The sequence below is a fragment of the Petromyzon marinus genome, chromosome 9, assembly GCF_048934315.1.
Source record: "Petromyzon marinus isolate PM22_M1 ecotype Great Lakes invasive population chromosome 9, UKy_Petmar_22M1.pri1.0, whole genome shotgun sequence".
Classification (NCBI taxonomy): Eukaryota; Metazoa; Chordata; class Hyperoartia; order Petromyzontiformes; family Petromyzontidae; genus Petromyzon; species Petromyzon marinus.
This window is the reverse complement of record NC_133675.1, coordinates 5,744,232-5,763,350: the sequence shown is the minus strand read 5'-3', so window position 1 is coordinate 5,763,350 and position 19,119 is coordinate 5,744,232. Positions and strand designations below refer to the sequence as shown.

Below are 19,119 nucleotides of genomic sequence, written 5' to 3'. Positions count from 1 at the left end.
TGTGGTTAATGCAGACGTGAATCCTTGTAAAAAAGGTTTCAGTTTTGTTGCCAGAAAAAAGGGGAAAAACCCTATTATTATATTTTGGTACTGGCAAAGGAGGTCCAATGATGTAGTGTTAGACCTGTGACTAATAAGACTACTAGATTGAATGTGTCCTGTTACCATCATTATCATCAGCCATGATCAATCCACTGCTGGATTGAGACCTTCCCAGGTTGTTGCCATCTCTCGCGTTTCTGCGGTTCAAAAATCCACCGAATATCTGCACACGAGCTGTTTTTATCGCTCCGTTCTAATCATTGACAAGTTATCACTGCCTATTTTATCTTCCAGTTTCCCGTTGCAATAACAGCATCGCATTCTGAATTTGATACTTGTACCAATTTTCCACAGTCCGTAAAGCTCCCCAGAGTTTTTAAGACTGCATTCTGTAATTAAGAGCGTGCCAATATTCCCCTTTAAGCTACTCAGGGTTGGAAATCCTGAATAAGTGGTGTCTTGTGGATTAATGTCAGTGTAAGCCAAGGAAAAGACACTCCCAAAAAATCTGCAGTACAGTACATTAGTGGGAGCAAATTCACATAACTTCCTTTTCATTCTTCATACAATGGTATACTTTTTTGTTTCTCTCCCTGGTTTTGTTTGAAGAGCGATTGCAGGATGATCCAACCATGCGAGGTCATGTGTCAGATGGAGAGAGATCTGATGGATTTGATGATGACGATGAGGTCGAGGAAGGGTCACCAAAGCCAGCCGTGAGACGAGCTCAGAGCCTCCGTGCGCGTAAAGCTATCAGGCCACAGCCACGTTCAGATGTATGTAAACTGCTGGCTATGCATTATATTGCTTTTAAACACTTTAATGTCTATTATTATCGTTGTAATTTTTATGGATGTTAATGGCACAAATCATTTACAAACAATATCTCCTTTTATATTCTTGGTTCTTTCGGTAAAGTCACGTAGAAGGGAAACAATAAAATAATAAAAATATAAAACAATAAAATTATCACGACGTTTCGACTGCAACACAAGCAATCATCATCAGGTGTGAAAACCACAGCAAGAAAATTTGAAAAAAGTGGCGTTTTTTTTTTAACGTTAGCACCACGGAGAGCGATTTGGCAGTTATTCTGATGGACGAGTCCATCTATGTTCGGAAAAGAGGAGGGGGGAGACGAAAATAATGGCTGCGGTCTGAAAGCCACCGTAAGCGTGAACAATAAATTAAGACCCGAAATGGTTTATCAAATTCTTCCATTTCGGGTCTTGTTAACGCTTACGGTGGCTTTCAGACCGCATCCATTATTTTCGTCTCCCCCCTCCTCTTTTCCGAACATAGATGGACTCGTCCATCTGAATAACTGCCAAATCGCTCTCCGTGGTGCTCACGCCACTTTTTTCAAATTTTCTTGCTGTGGTTTTCACACCTGATGATGATTGCTTGTGTTGCAGTCGAAACGTCCTGAGAATTTTATTGTTTTATATTTGTATTATTTTATTGTTTCCCTTCTACGTGACTTTATCGAAAGAACCAAGAATATGAATCCCTGCAGTCACGAAAGCTTTAAATTAAAATATCTCCTTTTGTTGCAGGCTGTCAGGAAAAGCCCCAAGCTAAGAATAAAGAAGAGTCTTCCAAGTAATTATTACGGCACTATGTAGGGGGGGGGGCGTGTTTGTGTCTTACTTCGGAGCTTGAGATGGTTCCACCAAGAAGATTTATATTGAAATATTAAAACATTTCTACAATGGAGTCTTCATGCACCATGCACCAATACCTGCTGCCCAAAACTCCAGTATTTTCTTCTGTAATAACATGCTCATCTGAAGAACTATGCCATTTTTACATATTTAGTTGGACATGAACACATTTTTTTCTGCAACAAAAATAAAAATCTGTCCATAAATATATTTAAATGGTTACTTAATTATCAGTACAGTTGATGTTTTAAATAAGCAATTATCAACTGTAACCCATTTCAAAAGCAAATGTTGTTTCCAACGCAACCAATGCAACAGCTTAGTCTACCTTTCACACACTAATTATTTTTTGTTTTCACCTCCTTAAGTGGCTTTAACATACATAGTTTTCTGATGTACATATGCTCTCGTCAAATTGCATGTATTCATGATATTAAACTGCCTTAAAACAATGCAGATAAATAACACTATGTAACATTTTTGTTCCTGGGTAGTAAGTGTTATTTCGTAATTGCTTATAATCCGAGTGCATGACGACCTTCTAATAGCTGCCGCCTTGGTGCTGAGTTGTGACTAGAAGCTTCTAGCTGCATAGGCCTACCCCGCTCGCCATGTGCCAATCGTCCAAGGGCTTTGGGTGTGTAGTGTGGTGGTGCGATAGCACTGTTTCTCTGGAGGGTGCCAGTGCGCGAATTCATTTGCGTGCAGTGTCTGTTGCACACCAGCTACCGCACGGGGCTTAACCAGGAACCAAGCCTGGGTCCAATGGCAAGGCAGAAAACTAAGACGATTGGAAGGCTTGTCCAGAAGCATCAGACATCCAGTGGCTCCTCCGCCATATGCCGTTGGCCATCTGGACCGTAGCTCAACCGCCCACCGAGGTGGGCCGTTAGCCACTTGGTATCCACCCGGAATTTTATCAGGGTTTACTCCCTTAGCCTGAATGGCTAACCAGAGCCCCGTTAGCCAGACAGGCCTTCTTGGTTACCGAAGCGGCCCAGATGGTCGAACCACCCACCATATTTTGCCCTGTCTGGCAATCCTGTACTTTACCTGTTACCTCCTCCCATGACTAGGACGAGGAGTTGGTTTTTGGGAGGTGCATCGTGGCAGCTGTAGCTGTGACTGAGCAGCCCACGAGGATCCACTCTGCTCGCCCCAAATGGGGAGGGGGCTAGAAAAGGTGCCCTAAACAGAGCCTGCAACAGCCTGTCTGACTTACCGCGACCAGAGAGAGCTTCAATAATTGCGGTCGAAACAAAAAGAAATATAACCTAAACATTGGATCCTGGAATGTCAGGACCCTCAGACAACCCAAACTCGCAACGTCCAGAGCGCCGAACAGCTCTTGTGGCACACGAGCTGAGACGATTTAATATCCATATTGCCGCCCTCAGCGAAACCCGTCTGGCAGATGAAGGCAAACAGACTGAGGCTAAGTGGAGGCTACACCTTTTGGAAGGGTAAACCAGCGCATGAACGACGCCTGCATGGTGTAGGGTTTGCAATAGACAACATCCTCATCGAGAGCTTCAGTGAGCTCCCAATTGGTATCAATGAGCGTTCTATGACCCTACGCCTGAAACTCGCAAAAGACCAACATGCAACCATCATCAGCACCTATGCACCAACACTGGACTGAAGAAGACACCAAGGAGACCTAATACAGCCAACTCAACCAAATCCTTCAGAGTATGCCAAAAACTGACGAGCTGATTCTCCTCGGCGACTTCAATGCTAGAGTTGGGAGAGACTATCAAATGTGTAACGGTGTCATTGGTAAAGAGGGAGTTGGAAAGTCCAACTCCAATGGTCACGTTCTTCTTAAAACCTGTTCTGAGCACGACCTGACAATCACCAACACCCTATTCGGGCAGAAGAATAAGCCTTAAGACCTCCTGGTGCGACCCTCGATCACACCAATTGCATTTACTGGACTACGTGATTGTCAGGAAGCTTGACAGCACAGACGTCCGCATCACTCATGCCATGATCAATGCAGACGATTGCTGGACTGCCCACAGACTAATTCGATCAGTGTTGACTCAAACTAAACCACAAACACATCAACCGACCAAAACTACAGAGGAAAAGACTCAATGTAACCAGACTAAAATACCCAGCAGTACAGGCCCGACTGAAAGAATAACTAACTGAAAGACTCGGCATCAACCAGGCTTCAGGAAATGTTCATGAGTACTGGACACAACTGAAGACGGCAGTTATAACCAGCTGTGAAAACACAATTGGCTACATAAGAAGGAAAAACTGACTGGTTTGATGACAACGACCAGGAAATCACAGGCCTCATTGACAAGGAGGCCAAATTTGAAGTACAAACTAAAAAACGGGAACTGAAGAACAACTGGTTCAGAAACTAAGCAGAAGAAATACAACATCTTGCAGATTCCAATATCCCACATGAATTTTTTAAAGCAACCAAAGACTTATATAGACCATAAAAAACGGGCCTTGCACCACTTCAGTCTAAGGATGGGACAGAAATCTTCAAAGACAAAAATGCAATCATCCTTCACTGGCAGGAACACTTCAGCACTCTTTTCAACTGCAACGCTGTTGTAGACGCTTCTATATTCAGTGAGACTCCGCAACACTCTACCACTGAGGATTTAGCTGGAGAACCAACGATGCTTGAAGTGGCTAAAGCTGTCAAGCAGATGAAAGAGAACGAAGCTAGTGGGCTCGACCAGATTCCTGCTGAGATTTACAAACGTGGAGGACAACGCCTACTAGAACACCTGCACTCCATCATGGCCAGGATCTGGAATGATGAAGACCTTCTCAACGAACTGAAAGATGCTATAATTGTCACCGTCTTCAGAAAAAAGGTGACAAGTCAGACTGACAACTACAGAGGAATCTCTCTTCTTGCCACCGCTGGAAAAAATACTGGCAACAATCCTACTAAACAGACTTCTACCACTTGCTGAAAAACTCTTTCCTGAATCACAGAGTGGCTTTTGACCTGGCAGGAGAACCTCAGACATGATCTTCTCAGCCTGTCAACTCAAGAGAAGTGCCAGGAGCAGAGACTGCCATTGTACATGGCCTTCTTTGATTTGACTAAAGCTTTCGATTCTTTTAATCGTGAAGCACTATGGAGAATCCTTCTGAGATATGGCTGCCCAACAAAATTTGTTAACGTCCTCCGTCTGTTGCATGACGGTATGAAGGCTGTCATCCTCTCTGATGGTGAAACCTCAGAGCCAATTGAAGTAAGGACAGGTGTGAAGCAAGGCTGCGTTATTGCACCAACTCTTTTCTCCATCTTCCTGGTGGGAATGCTTCATCTGACAGAGAACAGACTTCCCAGAGGCATAAAAATCACATAGGACAGACGGGAACATATTCAACATGAACCGTTTCAGAGCCAAGTTCGAAAACATCAATCACATTCGTAATTGAATTCCAATATGCCGATGATGCCCAAGTCAGTGCCTGCTCAGAAGCTGACCGTCAGGTCATCGTCAACATATTTACAGATGCTTATGGCAGGATGGGTCTAACATTGAATACCAGCAAAACAAAGATCCTTTTCAACAAGCTCTGGGAGGACACTTACCACCCCCTAAAATCATATCCAACAATTCAATAGAAAACGTTCCCAGTTTCCCATACTTAGGCAGCAATCTCTCTAGCAATGTTTTAATTGATTATGAAATCCAACATCGGATTGCCTGAGCTAGTGCTGCCTTTGGCAAACTTAAGCACAAGAGTATTTGAAGACCACGACATTACCACCAAGACCAACGTGGCTGTGTATAATGCTGTGATCATTCCAACCCTCTTATATGGTGCAGAAACCTGGACCACTTATTGTAAACACATACAATCTCTCAATGTTTCATCAACGCTGTCTCAGGAAAATCCTGAACATCACCTGGGAAGAAAGACAAACTAATATCAGTGTCCTGGAGCGATCCAACTCATCCAGCATAGAGGCCACCATGATGAAGTATCAACTCAGATGGGCAGGTCACCTTGTGAGGATGAATGACTCGAGGCTTCCTAAGCAAATCTTCTATTCCCAGCTCAGCGATGGATCACGTGCTCCGGGAGGTCAAAGGAAGTGTTTCCGTGACAACCTTAAAATGCACCTCAAGCGAAGCCACATAGATCCAAACTCCTGGGAAATCTATGCTCTTGATAGACCATCATGGAGAGCCAAAATAAACAATGTAACTCAGCATTTTGAGGCCGAGCAAAGAGAGTTGATATCCAGGAAATGAGCACGCCGTAAAGTACATACGCCAGAGACAGACAACAAGTGGGAGCTCCAGGATGGACCATCCGTGCCCCCACTATGCCAAGATCTGCAGGTCACGGATTGGCCTATTCAGCCATCTCCGGACCCATGGCCAGCCAAGTCCACCTCACAACACAGACAAGTGACACCTGGAGGGAAATCATACTCGACTACGACGGATTCGGGAAAAATTGCTTATGCCTAAAAAGTATAGAAAATGGCTATTATTTTCCACAAACTTTGCTTTTGTGACCAGAACAGTGGTATTTTGAAATTTACCTATTTCCAATGAGAAAACGGGCGAAATTGTGTCTTTTCGTTCACATGAAGTCAGAAAAAACAACACGAATCAAAATTAGCATGTATTTATACTAAAGTAATACAAAAATTACAAAATATTTAGAATTTTTTTTTTTTAGATTTACGATTATACTGTGAATCACTTTCACGAATCAGCCCCCGAATGTAGTCTCCCATCATGTTCTCGTTATACTGTCCTTGGTAGCGGCGTTCAAAGTCCAGTATATCCTGGTGGAAGCACTTGCCTTGCTCTTCCGAGTACGCTCCCATGTTCTTGAATTGATCAAGATGAGCATCAAGGATATGGACTTTGAGGGACATCCTACAGCCCATTGTGCCGTAGTTCTTCAGTCTCAACCAGCTCCACATAGTTTTCGACCTTGTGATTGCCCAGGAAGCCACGAACCACTGCAACAAAGCTGTTCCAAGCCACTTTCTCCTTACTAGTGAGCTTCTTGGGGAATTCATTGCACTCCAGGATCTTATTTATCTGTGGTCTGACGAAGACACCGGCTTTGACCTTTGCCACAGACAGTTTTGGGAAGAAGTCTTGAAGTTACTTGAAGGCTGCCGACTCATTATCTACAGCTCTGACAAATTGTTTCATAAGGTCTAATTTGATGTGCAGTGGTGACATCAGCACCTTCTGGGGGTCCACCAGTGGCTCCCACTTGACGTTGTTCCTCCCCACAGAGAACTCGGTCCACTGTGGCCAGGCCCGCCTGTGGTAGTGCGCCTTGGTGTCCCTGCTGTCCCAAAGGCAAAGATAGCAGGGAAACTTGGTAAAACCGCCTTGGAGACCCATCAGGAATGCCACCATTTTGAAGTCTCCGATGACCTCTCAGCCGTACTCATCATTTCAAGGCATCCAATAAGGTCTTGATGCTGTTGTAATCCTCTTTGAGGTGCACCGAGTGAACCAGGGAAAGAGACGGGTACTTGTTACTATTATGGAGCAGCATGGCTTTGGGGCTCCTGGATGAGCTGTCAATGAAGAGGCGCTACTCATTCTGGTTACAGGGGATTCCGATTGCCTCGAACAGACTGGTCACATTGTGGCAGAAGCAGAGCCCATCTAGGACGGGTGAAGAAGCTGCAAAAAGGTTGGTGACGCTTCCTCTGATCTGCAACTGGCACACTTTTATCCAACAAGTTCCCCTGCTTGAGCCTCGACATCAAAAGCTCGGCATTGGACTTGGTCAGACCAAGACCTCTGATCAAGTCGTTGAGGTCTTTTTGGTTGGGGTAGTATGGGATTCTCTTCTCAGTTCCACCTCTGAAATTGTCATCTGGATCTACGTCTTCCTCGCTCTCTGACTTGCTGCTCTCTTCTAAAGACGGCTGCTCTCTCTCTGGAGGAGTGGGTACGGGGAGCTCATGGCAGTGTGGCACCGTGGCGATGGATGAAGGAAGGTCCGGATACGTGATAGCAGGTGCATTCTTGCCAGTCCGACGTTTGGAAGGGTCCACCATGCAGAAATAGCAGTTGCTTGAGTGGTCAGTGGGTTCCTGCCAAATTCTTGGGATAGCGAACTTCATGGCTCTTTTTTCCCCTCTGTACCATCCTATAAAAATACATTTATTTCACCCATGACTAGAGATTCTCGCAACATTTTTCATATATGATATATTGTCAATAAAATTGTAAAACATTTTAAAATTAAAAACTTTTACAATTTTTTTTACAAATTTAATAACAAGATTCTGAGCAACAATTGTCCATCTTACCTTCCAGAGGTTTTTTTGCATTGCTTGCAGGTGAAATAAGGTGCCCAGGGTTTGTCTTGATCCCTGACAGGCATGCCGAAATATGCCTTGTAGGCCTCACACATCTTAGCAAATGCTTCCACAGAGTACTTTTTCGCTCTTGTCTTTATAAATTGACCGCAGACATCAAAATGCGTCTGCCGGACGCTTGTAGCCTCTTGATGCCATCTCATAAAAATGCAGATTTGTATCCACTTAGGCAGCTGGAACTAAACTGAACTGGTGGGCTTAAAGCACCTGTCGTTATACTATTTATATTACTGGAAAGTTCTAGAATGTTCTAGAAGTTACTCCAAGTTTACTCAGCACTGAATCTATCGGGAATGTTCTGGAAAATAGATACATTTCAAAATATCACTGTCCTGGTCACAAAAGCAAAGTTTGTGGGGAATAATAGCCATTTTCTGTACTTTTGAGGCATAAGCAATTAGGAAATAACACTACTGAGGAACAAAAATACACAACTTTTTACACTAATTGCATGACAGAACGTTTAAGAAATTTTAATTTAATGTTGATCCTAAAGCTTTGGCCATGCCGTTGAGAAGATGGCAACAGGCGTCTGAAACATTTTTCTCTCCACTGACAAGTGACTTGCAGGGACTACAAATAATACTAGCATGAATCTAATACCCAAATATGCAATTATTTACATTGAAGCCATTTACAGATTGATGGATTGACTTTATTTCATCAGGTGTCAACCCATTGTGACAAGATGTCTCTTGTGCACGGATGACCTGGGTATTGATTGCTTGACCGTTGATAATAAACTGGCCATGGTGATGGTTGCAAATGTTGCTTTATCAATGTAATCTGCAGTGCTCTGCATCTCGCAAACAAGGCGACTTTCAAGAAAGTGCCTTTTTGATTAAATATGCATATTGTGTTACTTGCGCTAGCCATAGCTTTAAATGCAGATCAGTCACGCAAACTGTCTACTTTATATTGTATTTGTGGTAATAACTTGCCTTGGGTTTCTTTAAGTTGGGGGAGCTGTCCTCGTGCTAAGCCTTATTGGCTTTTAGTTTAGATAATTTAATAAAGGCATCATGGGTTCTGAGGCTTTTCATCATACAAACGTGCCTTTTTAATGCATATGCTGCGGTCGCACTAGTCATTCGAACTACTGCAACTCCTTGTGATGCCAAGTAATTGGATCCTTGTATTTTATTTTGCCGAGTGCTGTGTAAATGCTCTGCGTATATTTGAAACGGTTAAAGTGGCCTACATAAGGGTAAGTATATTTGCTTTGGTGCAATAAAGTATAGGCGTTAACAATATATAACCTGACTTTTTGCAACTATAAGTGGATGAAGGGGTTTTGGGATGTATTGTAGTGTCTAAACAATGCATTGGCACAACACTGTATATTTGTATTGCTGGAGCTGCTTGGTCATTTTATTTTTTCATTTTTCATAATGTTATGTTTTGTAGCATGTTTTACAAATAAATGCACACCTATGTATGAATACTGATGTGAGAATACTTATCATACACCTTCAGTAATGTGTTTGTGTGAACTCTTTTTTTCTGCACTTACCGAATTCTCATCAGATAATAATTTCGTGTAGTATGCACCCATGGCAGTGTAGTGTCATCAGAGAAGTGACCTTGGTTCAGAACTACATTGCTTTAAGCTTACTCATAGTGTCAAGTGTCTTAAACCACACAGCTAAATTAAATGTTAAACAGCATCATATCTCTGGGTTTCTTTTCTGGGTCCTTTGAGGTCTTTGTCCTCTATGTGCAAATGGATCTGAATGCTGCGTTTTTGACCATTTTAAACATATCAAAATATTTGGTTTTTCACTGATATTAGTTTAGTATTTTGATGCTTGCCTTTGATATACTTTATTACATTTTAGTTTTAACAATCACCATTACAAAACATGTTCTGTATATAGGCATAAATATTGCCATTGAACTTCAATTTTTTTTGTTACTTTACATTATTTAACATCATGCTGTTCACTCCAATTTGTATATTGATCATTTTCATTTTTTGATTGTCTTCATCTCTTAATATGTTTACAGACACCCCAACCTTAATTTAACACCATTTTTCCTCAATTATGGACTTTGGAAAGGTGAAGAAATTATATTTCTGTATTCCTGAGTACAGTTCTCGAAAGAATGTGATTTATGAATCAGGCTTGGTTAGTCATTCAAGAATGCTACACTAAAGACACTTTGAATTGCACATCGAAGCGTATCTGGAATTTCAAAGAATTCCAGCTTTTAACTTCACACATTTATACCAAATGCTTATGAACGCGATGCCAAGGCCATAGGTTGTGGCTTTACAATGTACCCAAGTACAGTGGAAACAAATTGGTTACTGACTTAACTCTAAGATTGAAAATTATACAAATGTTTGCCCAGCTCATGTAGTGGACTGAAATATATTTCTTGTTGTGCTCATTTTATTTTATTTAAGTTTGGAATGTTTATTTGCTGTGGACTTGTTAACATGACATTTATTGCCTTCATTGTGCTGCATTATTCTGCTGTAAGCTGTATATTAATGCTGAATGCATTCGAGCATTTGAATGGAGAATGTCACTTCGTCTGCATGATTGTCACGTTTGACTTTTGAAATTACTGTATACTGCATTGAGCAGTAATCCGATGTAGGATTCAATAACACTCCTCAAAGTGTAATTTCAATTGTGAATAAAGTTATATTCATTGGCTATGTTAACCACTCATTAAACACTATGGCATTATATATGCTTCTTGTATGTTTCCTGTGATGCTGTCTTGTGTTATAAAAAACTAAGTTCACTATCGTAAATATCACATTCTATTAAGTATACGCGGTATATTCATTGTCTGTTTTTACTTTGTTCTGATCAGTTACATGGAACACCAATTTATTTTGAAGCTTATCATTGGCAAAAGTAGTAATTTCCACCCACATTGACATGTCCTCTTTCTACCTCACTATAATATAGCTGTTGGCATTACAGGTTTATATTTTCTACTTTCTCATGAGCTTATTTTTTTTGTATTTTTATTTAGCAATGTGAGTGCAACAGTTGAGTACAGTACTTAATTTTATTTTTTTGTTAGAGGAAGAAACTCTCCACATGGGTGACAAATTGCCCATTTGTTAAGGGTGTTATTCCATGATCTATGAACACCTGAATGAAGTCCGGTTCCACAAAGGCAGATTCCATCTATTCCCTGCACACGTGCGAATCTCATCACTCCAGCTTTGTGGTGGACATAGTCTCGGGCATGTTCTCTTTGGCTGGCATTACTTTTCTTAACAGTTATTTTTTATTTCTAATTGGTATTTGCTTCCTGGTCCATGTGTTCCTGTCCCACGGTCTACGGTAATTCAAAATTCGAACCTCTCCATGTGTATTTGCATACTTTTAAGCTTTTGTTTCATTTTATTTGTTAACACTCATGTTTCATCTTCATTGCGTTGCACATAATATATACTGATTACAAGTTTTTTAATATATATGAATAGTTTTACTCATCGCAGCACGAGAAGGTGAATAGTGTCAGTTACTCAAAAGGGCAGACGGCAAGTGAAATATCGCACCTCCGATCAGCACGGTTGGCTGGTACATACGGTGCAAAAAAGTTCAACATAACATACAACTGGGAAAGGGAAGGGATGCCAGGACAGACGTACCCAAAAATAGACAAAAGAGCTCAAGGTTCAAGATGAGTAGCAAGAATAAAGGAGGGCCGGGCCGGAAGGAGGAGAGGGGAGGGCATGCCGGTGATGAGAGACAAGGAAGGAGCAAGGGGAAATCAGCTGCACGGAGCCGCATCTGTTTTCTCTTGAGGGCGGGGAGTAGGAAGGAATTCTTAGTGGTGTGGGGTGGCCACACAAGTCACGTGATTTACGGCAGGTTTGAGATCATTTAGATAGACCATATAAATGTTAGAGGTGTTTATTGTATTCAGGTTTATACTGCAAAGTGTACAAATGGTGCTGAGGATTGGTTTTGAGATAGAGGTTTGGTGGTGGAAAGACCAAATCAAGTTCGGTACACAAGTTGTGGCTAATGCCATGTGTTTAATGGTAAAACTGATTAAAATGAAAAAGAAATAGGCAAGGGTCTTGGCACAAAAATAAATAAATGTAGGTCCATCAGCCATATAGCAATTATTTTCCAACGTTTTCCAGAAGCATCACAATAAATCAAACAATGGGCCATTGCTGATTTCACGAGTCTAATCACGAGGTCCTGGCTTGTGCTGTTGGTTTTGTGGATATTATGTATGTAGGCTTTTTAAGAGTTTAATTTACGCCGAATTGTTACCTTTTGTATACATTTAAAATATATATATTTTTGACAACCATATTAAATGATTTTCCAGAATGTTTTTCAAATCAACTGCTGGTTGAAGGGTTCCCCAACATTGTCACCTTTTTACCATACGCGCATTGGTCAGAGTAGATATTAGAAATTATAAAATATAATCTCAATACAGTCGTGCCATTGTGAGTTTTGGTGGTCCTCATAATCCAATGCTGGAAGAAAAATCTTGAAAATTATTTAATAATTGCCACAAACTACGGTCGTGAAACTTAAAGGGACTAATCATGGTTCAGGATGTAAATTCAAATGGATATTTTAGAAGAAGTAGATTAGCAAATAATAGGGTTTAAAAACATGCCTTCAACTTCAGAATAAGAATATTTACTCTGGAGGAATCCGATGAGCTATAAAGCTCTTTTTCACATGTCCAGGGGATAACTCAAGAGAGCAAGATAGTCTCAGTCGTAAGTGACCTGGTTCACCAAAATAACAACGGTGATGAATATAATACTCTGCCCAAATAATAATATACTGAGACTTTATGCTGGAAAACAAATTAATCCGATTGGCTTTGTGGTGTTGCCGACATTCCAATATAATACGTGGAGCCCTGCATGGCCCTTTGAGTCTATGCACTCCTATCGACTTTTTTTGTATTGTTCGTCGTAACTTTCTGACCCACCCCGACCGAACGTCTGTGATCATCGGATTCTTTCTCACTCTGCAAAGATTCTAATTGTGCGATGCGAAGTGGAGAATTTTACATTACGAGTGGAAATTCGTCACCGCCCGTTGCCATGGCAGCAGCGGGAGGTGACGTCACGTCAACAGCGAATGACGTCACCGCGCAACGCGCCTCCTTAGTAACCGGCTCTAGCGACCAAGATGGTGAGTTGCGTGCGCAAGCGGCCGTTGATCGGCGTACAAAATAACGACGCTTAGTAGGCCTTCGTTTAGACGAATATAACTGCGCCAAACACTCCACTTTATGCCTTCGCCAAGGTGCACATAGCTGGCCGCGCGCAGGGCATTCGCTGGTATTGAATGACGGATGGGCCTAGACGTGCCTGCTGTTTCGTCCGGCCCGGGGTGGGGGCTCGGTAGCCGGGGCAAGGTAGTCAGGCAAGGCCGTAGGCTTGGCCATTTTTGACTAGGCCCGCGGGACGCGTTTCGTGAGTTTGTATCGATGGACTGTTTTTTTTTATATTATCGCGCAATCATCGGCGATGATGCGCAATAAGCCCGACCATCTGAGTTCGGTGCCCGTTCGCGGCTAACATCAGTTGCCCGTAGTATCTGAGACGGTCCTGCTTATTCAGACCTCTGTTCACCAACCCGTTACTGACCGGCGTGCGTGAAGTATGGACAAGTAAGCGCCATGACCGACGTGGTGTGGAGGCCTTCATCCGCTGGTGGATTGAGAATGACTGGAATTTTTTTTTTTTTAAATCTGCGCGTTATATATTGCAGTTGTACCTTTGATATTTTCAAACTCACCTTTGCTATATAAATGCTCGTTGAACGGATAAGGTGGTGTGATTGTTGACCAAATACGGTACCCGTACATCCTGGCAGTTGCTAAATGCATCAACTTTGTCATTTGAGTATGCTAATTACATGGAATAAAGGTGGTATTTTTGTCCGATAGTGATACGTCTGATCGTGATACGTGCGTGTATTTAAATGTCTCTTCCAAAATAAGTTTGGTCTATTTTTTGGCAGCATCTTGTGTCGAAATTCATACATGATATCTAAAGTTACACGTTGACTTTTAAGAAACGGTAATGTAGATTGGTGATGAGTATCCAGCACTGGAGTGAATAAAGCTGCCAACGTTTAAAGCGAATAACGCTCTTTAATAAACTATAGACATAAATGCAGACTGATTTATTCGCAATTACATTTTCCCAGTCACTAGTGTGTCTTTACGCAGTGTATAAGATACGAATTTCACCAACCCATTTAGGTTTGGTTGTCACTTCATAAAAACGTAAAGGCCTTCATCCAGCAGTGAGTGCCATTGGTAACGGCTGATGACATGCTTTACTCTCATCAGGAGACGTAAAAGTAGCAATCTATAATTGGGCTCGTATACATTACTAGTTTAAGCGGATTTATGTATTAAAAACGCAGCTGCCTGGAAATTAGGAAACCTTACGCGATTACGTATATGTATGTGTTCTGTGGAACCGCTATTTGGCTTAAAATATACTTTATTTAGATTCCAGACCATTCATTAGCTGCGCTCGTGTGTTAATTATATTATAATCAAAACAAACTATCTTCATGCAATGGTATGGCAACGACCTGCCGCTTACGTAAACACGGCAATCATAAAGAAACGCGCTTGATCCTGTTGTGAAGGATTAAGCAGAGAACAGCAGCCACAGATGTAGTTAGCTTAGAGGAGTCAATCTCATTCCCTTGATATTAATAGACCCGGTGGCGACGTTGTGTTCGTTTGCTTGCATCTTTGCCCTTCCGTTCAGCGAGCAGTGTGACTTGAGAGTTTTGAAGGGGTTGGTGGTTAAGTGATGCGTGATAAATGGAAGAGGGACTACTCGTAAGACTTCATTCTAATTCATTTTATCTACAATGTGACATGTTTGGGTGTACGATTGTGTTTCGTGAAAGTGACCATTGTGTGTGTTTCTTCTGGATACTTTTTCTGCTCTTATTTATTTTTTGCTCAATAGATTATGGTAATTGTTTTTTTCCCGTTGTGTAGGGTTTGCTATCCATCCTACGTAAACTGAAAAGTGCTCCTGATCAGGAGGTTCGCATACTCCTCTTAGGACTTGACAATGCAGGAAAAACCACTCTACTCAAGACGCTTGCATCAGAAGATATAACGCACATTACCCCAACTCAGGTATGATTTTATACAAATATTATCTTCAACTTGCATCTGTATTACTTGAAAAGATAGTTACACAAACGTGTTCCAGATGGTCACATTTATTTAACAAGACAATAATTTGTAAGTATTTGTGGTGTTAAATCTTGACTTAAACTTCACAAATAAAGTAATAACTGGTACGTGGCCTGATTTTTTTCCCGTTGTGTAGGGTTAATCTGGGGATTGCCTACGATCATTAAATTCAGTTAATTTATCGCTCATTTCCGGCACACTTCCACTGGTTGTTACAATGAAGATGCCAGTTAATCAGAGATTGTTAATAATCATACCATGTACCTATATGCATTTATTTGTTCTATATATATTTTGGGGGAAAAATACAGTATCACAATAGCCATGGTGAGATCATGCCTCCTTCCCTGACTTTTGATTTGGGTTGCGTTACTTCAAGCAACATCAGTGTAGCTGTTCCGTTTTGCAATTGGTTTTTAACAAATCCTATTTATAATTTAATGACTTGGTTTATGAGTTTGCATGAGTGTACACCAATCCATATACATACTCTTTTGTCCTGAAAGGCTAAGCATAATGGTACTTGTTATGCCTTAAGTCTTTTCCAGAATGTGATTGATAGTATGTTCACGATAGCAAAAGTGTTCTGAATCCAGTATACTCGAATGTTATTTGTTATTTCATGGTTGGTTGGCCTCTACATTGTCATCGATATTTATGCATATCTATGGCAGTTACTTAGACTGGGATCGTAATGATAGAATAATGAGGGCCACGAGAGCAGAGCACAGTGTTTTTAGAAAAAATATGTTAATAAAAAGTTGCATGTTGTTGATCAATGTGTATTTCCTGCTATAGTATATGTGTAGTGACATCCAGGATGTCACTGTATGGTGCTGGCCCGGGAGGGTCGTGGCGTGCGATGTTCCTACGTCGCAGACAGTTTTGGGTGGGTTGCTGTGTGATGCCGGCTTTACTTTCGCACGGCGTGTGATGCATTGGCATCGCATACACCCCGTAGATGGGTGTAGTACCAGCCCTAGCAGGGCTTGGTGAGCGCTGGGATAGCGCGGGCACCGTGCATAGCGTTTAGTGCGGGCTCCCACAAGGGGGAGCAGGAGAGTGTCAGCCCAGGGACAGGGTTGCCCCGGGCCATGGCACTCTAGTTGACTCCGTAGACACGTCATCATCCGGAGTGTCCACAGAGAAGGCCCCAGGTTGGGGGGTGCTAGGGGGTGATCACGTGTCCGGGGAAAGCTCTCAAGAGGGTGCTCGAACGCTCGAGAAGGCGGGCGGGGCCTGGGCGGAGCCAGCCCCGACCTGGGAGGATATAAGGTGGGTCCCTGAGAGGGACCGGGGTCGCTTCGTTCTACAAGCTGGAAGTTCCACGTCCTACAAGCTGCAAGCTCTACGTCCTGCAAGGCATCAACACGTGGCCGGGACCCGAGTGAGGGTCCGACCCTTCGTAGCTGTAACTCCTACGTTTAGTGTAGTTAGCTGGGTGGTCACCACCCTAGGCTGTATCTGGTAAAGGGGCAGTTACCCCTTTGTGTATTATGTGTTGATATAATAAATGTGTTGCCTCTAAAGAATAACGTCTGCGACTCAGTTGGACTCACTACATATGGATCAGAAACATGGATATTTGAAATGGAACATTTACACTTATATTACCGTTTGCCAAAACTTCACAATATTAATCTTGACTTGATTAATATCACGTTTTATACATTTTGTGGAGCACTTCGGAGAGCATTGTGAAACTGTTTTTTTTCTCTGCACAGGGCTTTAACATCAAGAGCGTGCAGTCGCAAGGATTCAAGTTAAATGTGTGGGACATCGGCGGACAGAGGAAAATTAGACCTTATTGGCGAAACTACTTTGAGAACACTGATGTGCTGGTTAGTTCCAACATAGAGCACAAATATATTATCATTATTGAAATGTTTGTATATGGGCATTTAAGTAATTTGGTGAACGTTCTTTTTTTCCATTTACAGATTTATGTGATTGACAGCGCAGATAGGAAAAGATTTGAGGAAACAGGGCAGGTAAATATATCCGAAATTATATTTGTAAGACTCTATGAACCATCTAAACACAAAAATGGTGTGTCAAGTAATATCTCAGTCATTGCCTGGCTCAATAACCTTTTGTAAGTCCTGTAATTTTACTCCGAGTAGTAATATGGGTATAATGTTATAAGGGTTGGGTGTTCCTCTGTTTCACAACAATGGAGTGTAACCACGGTTCCACAAAGAAAGTCCATGCGAGCACATCGCACATGAGGCGTACGCGTGTGCGCTTCCAGAACACTGTGACCAAGGTTCTGGGAAGCGGGTCAATGTGTCCACGGATCACATGGGACGTCCGCGTGTGCATGCGCCCCCCGGTTTGGTGTGTTGGGCAGGAATTGGCCGAACTCCTGGAAGAAGAGAAGCTGAGTGGCGTGCCTGTGCTCGTCTTTGCCAACAAGCAAGATTTGCTGACAGCCGCACCAGCTTCTGAGATCGCTGAGGGGCTCAATTTGCACACCATCCGCGACCGCGTCTGGCAGATCCAGGCCTGCTCAGCCTTGACGGGGGAGGGTGTGCAGGTACAAGTGTTGTTTTTTTCTCAGCTACACTGGTGCCATACATGGATGACTATAATACATTTCTGTTAACAATAGGTGTTGAATTTGCTTGTTTGAAATGTTTTTATATTTTTACTTTTAAATGACAATATTTTAAGTCAAATAATTTATGACCAGGTAACAGCCCGTTGGAACAAGTCTCTTTCAATTCAGACTTGGGCGATAGATGCATTTTATTTTGAAATTCTGATGTCAAGATGGATTTAATATACCCTGGTTCATTGCCTAAGTGGAATTACGTTTAATGTGCTGGTGTGTCATCCACCTAAATGATTACTTAATTTGCAATCATTTGTTACAATAATCCTTTGTGTAAGAACTGAATGTTCTCATAATCTCTCAAGTATATATTGTTGCATCCAATTAAGCACTGAAAATAACTTACATGGCCTTGTGACCTTTTCTTCTTTAGGATGGGATGAACTGGGTATGTAAAAATGTTAATGCGAAAAAGAAGTGACCCTCAACCATATGCAAAGCACTGTTGCCCACATGTACAAGGTAACCTCACTCATCCAGTTTGAAAAAAGTTTGTTTTAGTTTTGTTGTAAATTGTAGAATTATGAGACTGAGAGATGTAATTTCTATTGCTCATGGAAAGGTAATCTTTACAAATCCAGTATATACAAACTATTTGCTATAAATGATGCAACACAATTTATCATTCCCATATGTGATGAAAAGAGTAGAAAGGGTAGAGAATTTGACATGTATAATTTACATATTTTTTTCTGCATTTCTGTACAATAAAGTTATTTTGACAATTATGGCCATGTTTTTAGATAAGGCTTTGTACACCAGGACATTGTATGCAGTTCTGTCTGCTATCCTCCGTTTTATGTTCAGCGTTTTGTGGTTGGTGGGGATAGGGGCTATTCTGCTGGCAATTAAAAGTCAACTATTTAAAATGGCAACTTCGGTTCTACTTGCAATATGAAAATTAATTCTAAAAATGTATTTATCTATTCACTAGCATTCTAGTTATTGTGGAGTGCAATCCATTTTGGTGGTTTGTTCATCTTGACATTACAACTGTGCGTAATTGAGAAAAACACTAAATCTTAGGAAAACTAGTAACATGTTTTATTTGTTTATTGGAATTACAATATAAGAAGTTATGACCACCCCACACAGTAAATATCTGCTTTACATATTTCATTATGAACTGTTTATGCTGGTTGTCATCTATTTGTGTTCTGAATCAATGGAAGTAAAGTACAGTAGTATGATTTGTGTACCCATTTGGGTACATTTCTGCAACTTAATAAAAAGTGCACAATTTT

The 19,119-nt window shown here is 41.6% G+C and overlaps 2 protein-coding genes across 3 annotated transcripts in view; both read left to right on the top strand.

Annotated features, from left to right (window-relative positions):
• LOC116940647 (receptor expression-enhancing protein 1-like) overlaps window positions 1-10,771 on the top strand; it is a 51,120-nt gene extending 40,349 nt beyond the window's left edge. Inside the window, exons 7-8 of the mRNA XM_032950751.2 lie at window positions 652-818; window positions 1,599-10,771. Of these exons, the coding sequence (XP_032806642.1) occupies window positions 652-818; window positions 1,599-1,667 (236 nt within the window). The 3' untranslated portion in view covers window positions 1,668-10,771. The remainder of the gene's footprint in view (window positions 1-651; window positions 819-1,598) is intronic.
• Window positions 10,772-13,109: 2,338 nt separating this feature from the next.
• Window positions 13,110-19,119, top strand: ARL3 (ARF like GTPase 3). 2 transcript variants are annotated; one of them, XM_032950753.2, is made up of 6 exons: window positions 13,110-13,217; window positions 15,058-15,201; window positions 16,986-17,102; window positions 17,202-17,252; window positions 17,612-17,797; window positions 18,249-19,119. In XM_032950753.2, the coding sequence occupies exons 1-6, from the start codon at window positions 13,215-13,217 to the stop codon at window positions 18,294-18,296; spliced, it is 549 nt and encodes a 182-aa protein (XP_032806644.1). In that variant the 5' UTR covers window positions 13,110-13,214; the 3' UTR covers window positions 18,297-19,119. The 2 variants fall into 2 exon arrangements, with proteins under 2 accessions (XP_032806644.1, XP_032806643.1); XM_032950752.2 differs by lacking the exon at window positions 13,110-13,217 and adding an exon at window positions 14,359-14,892.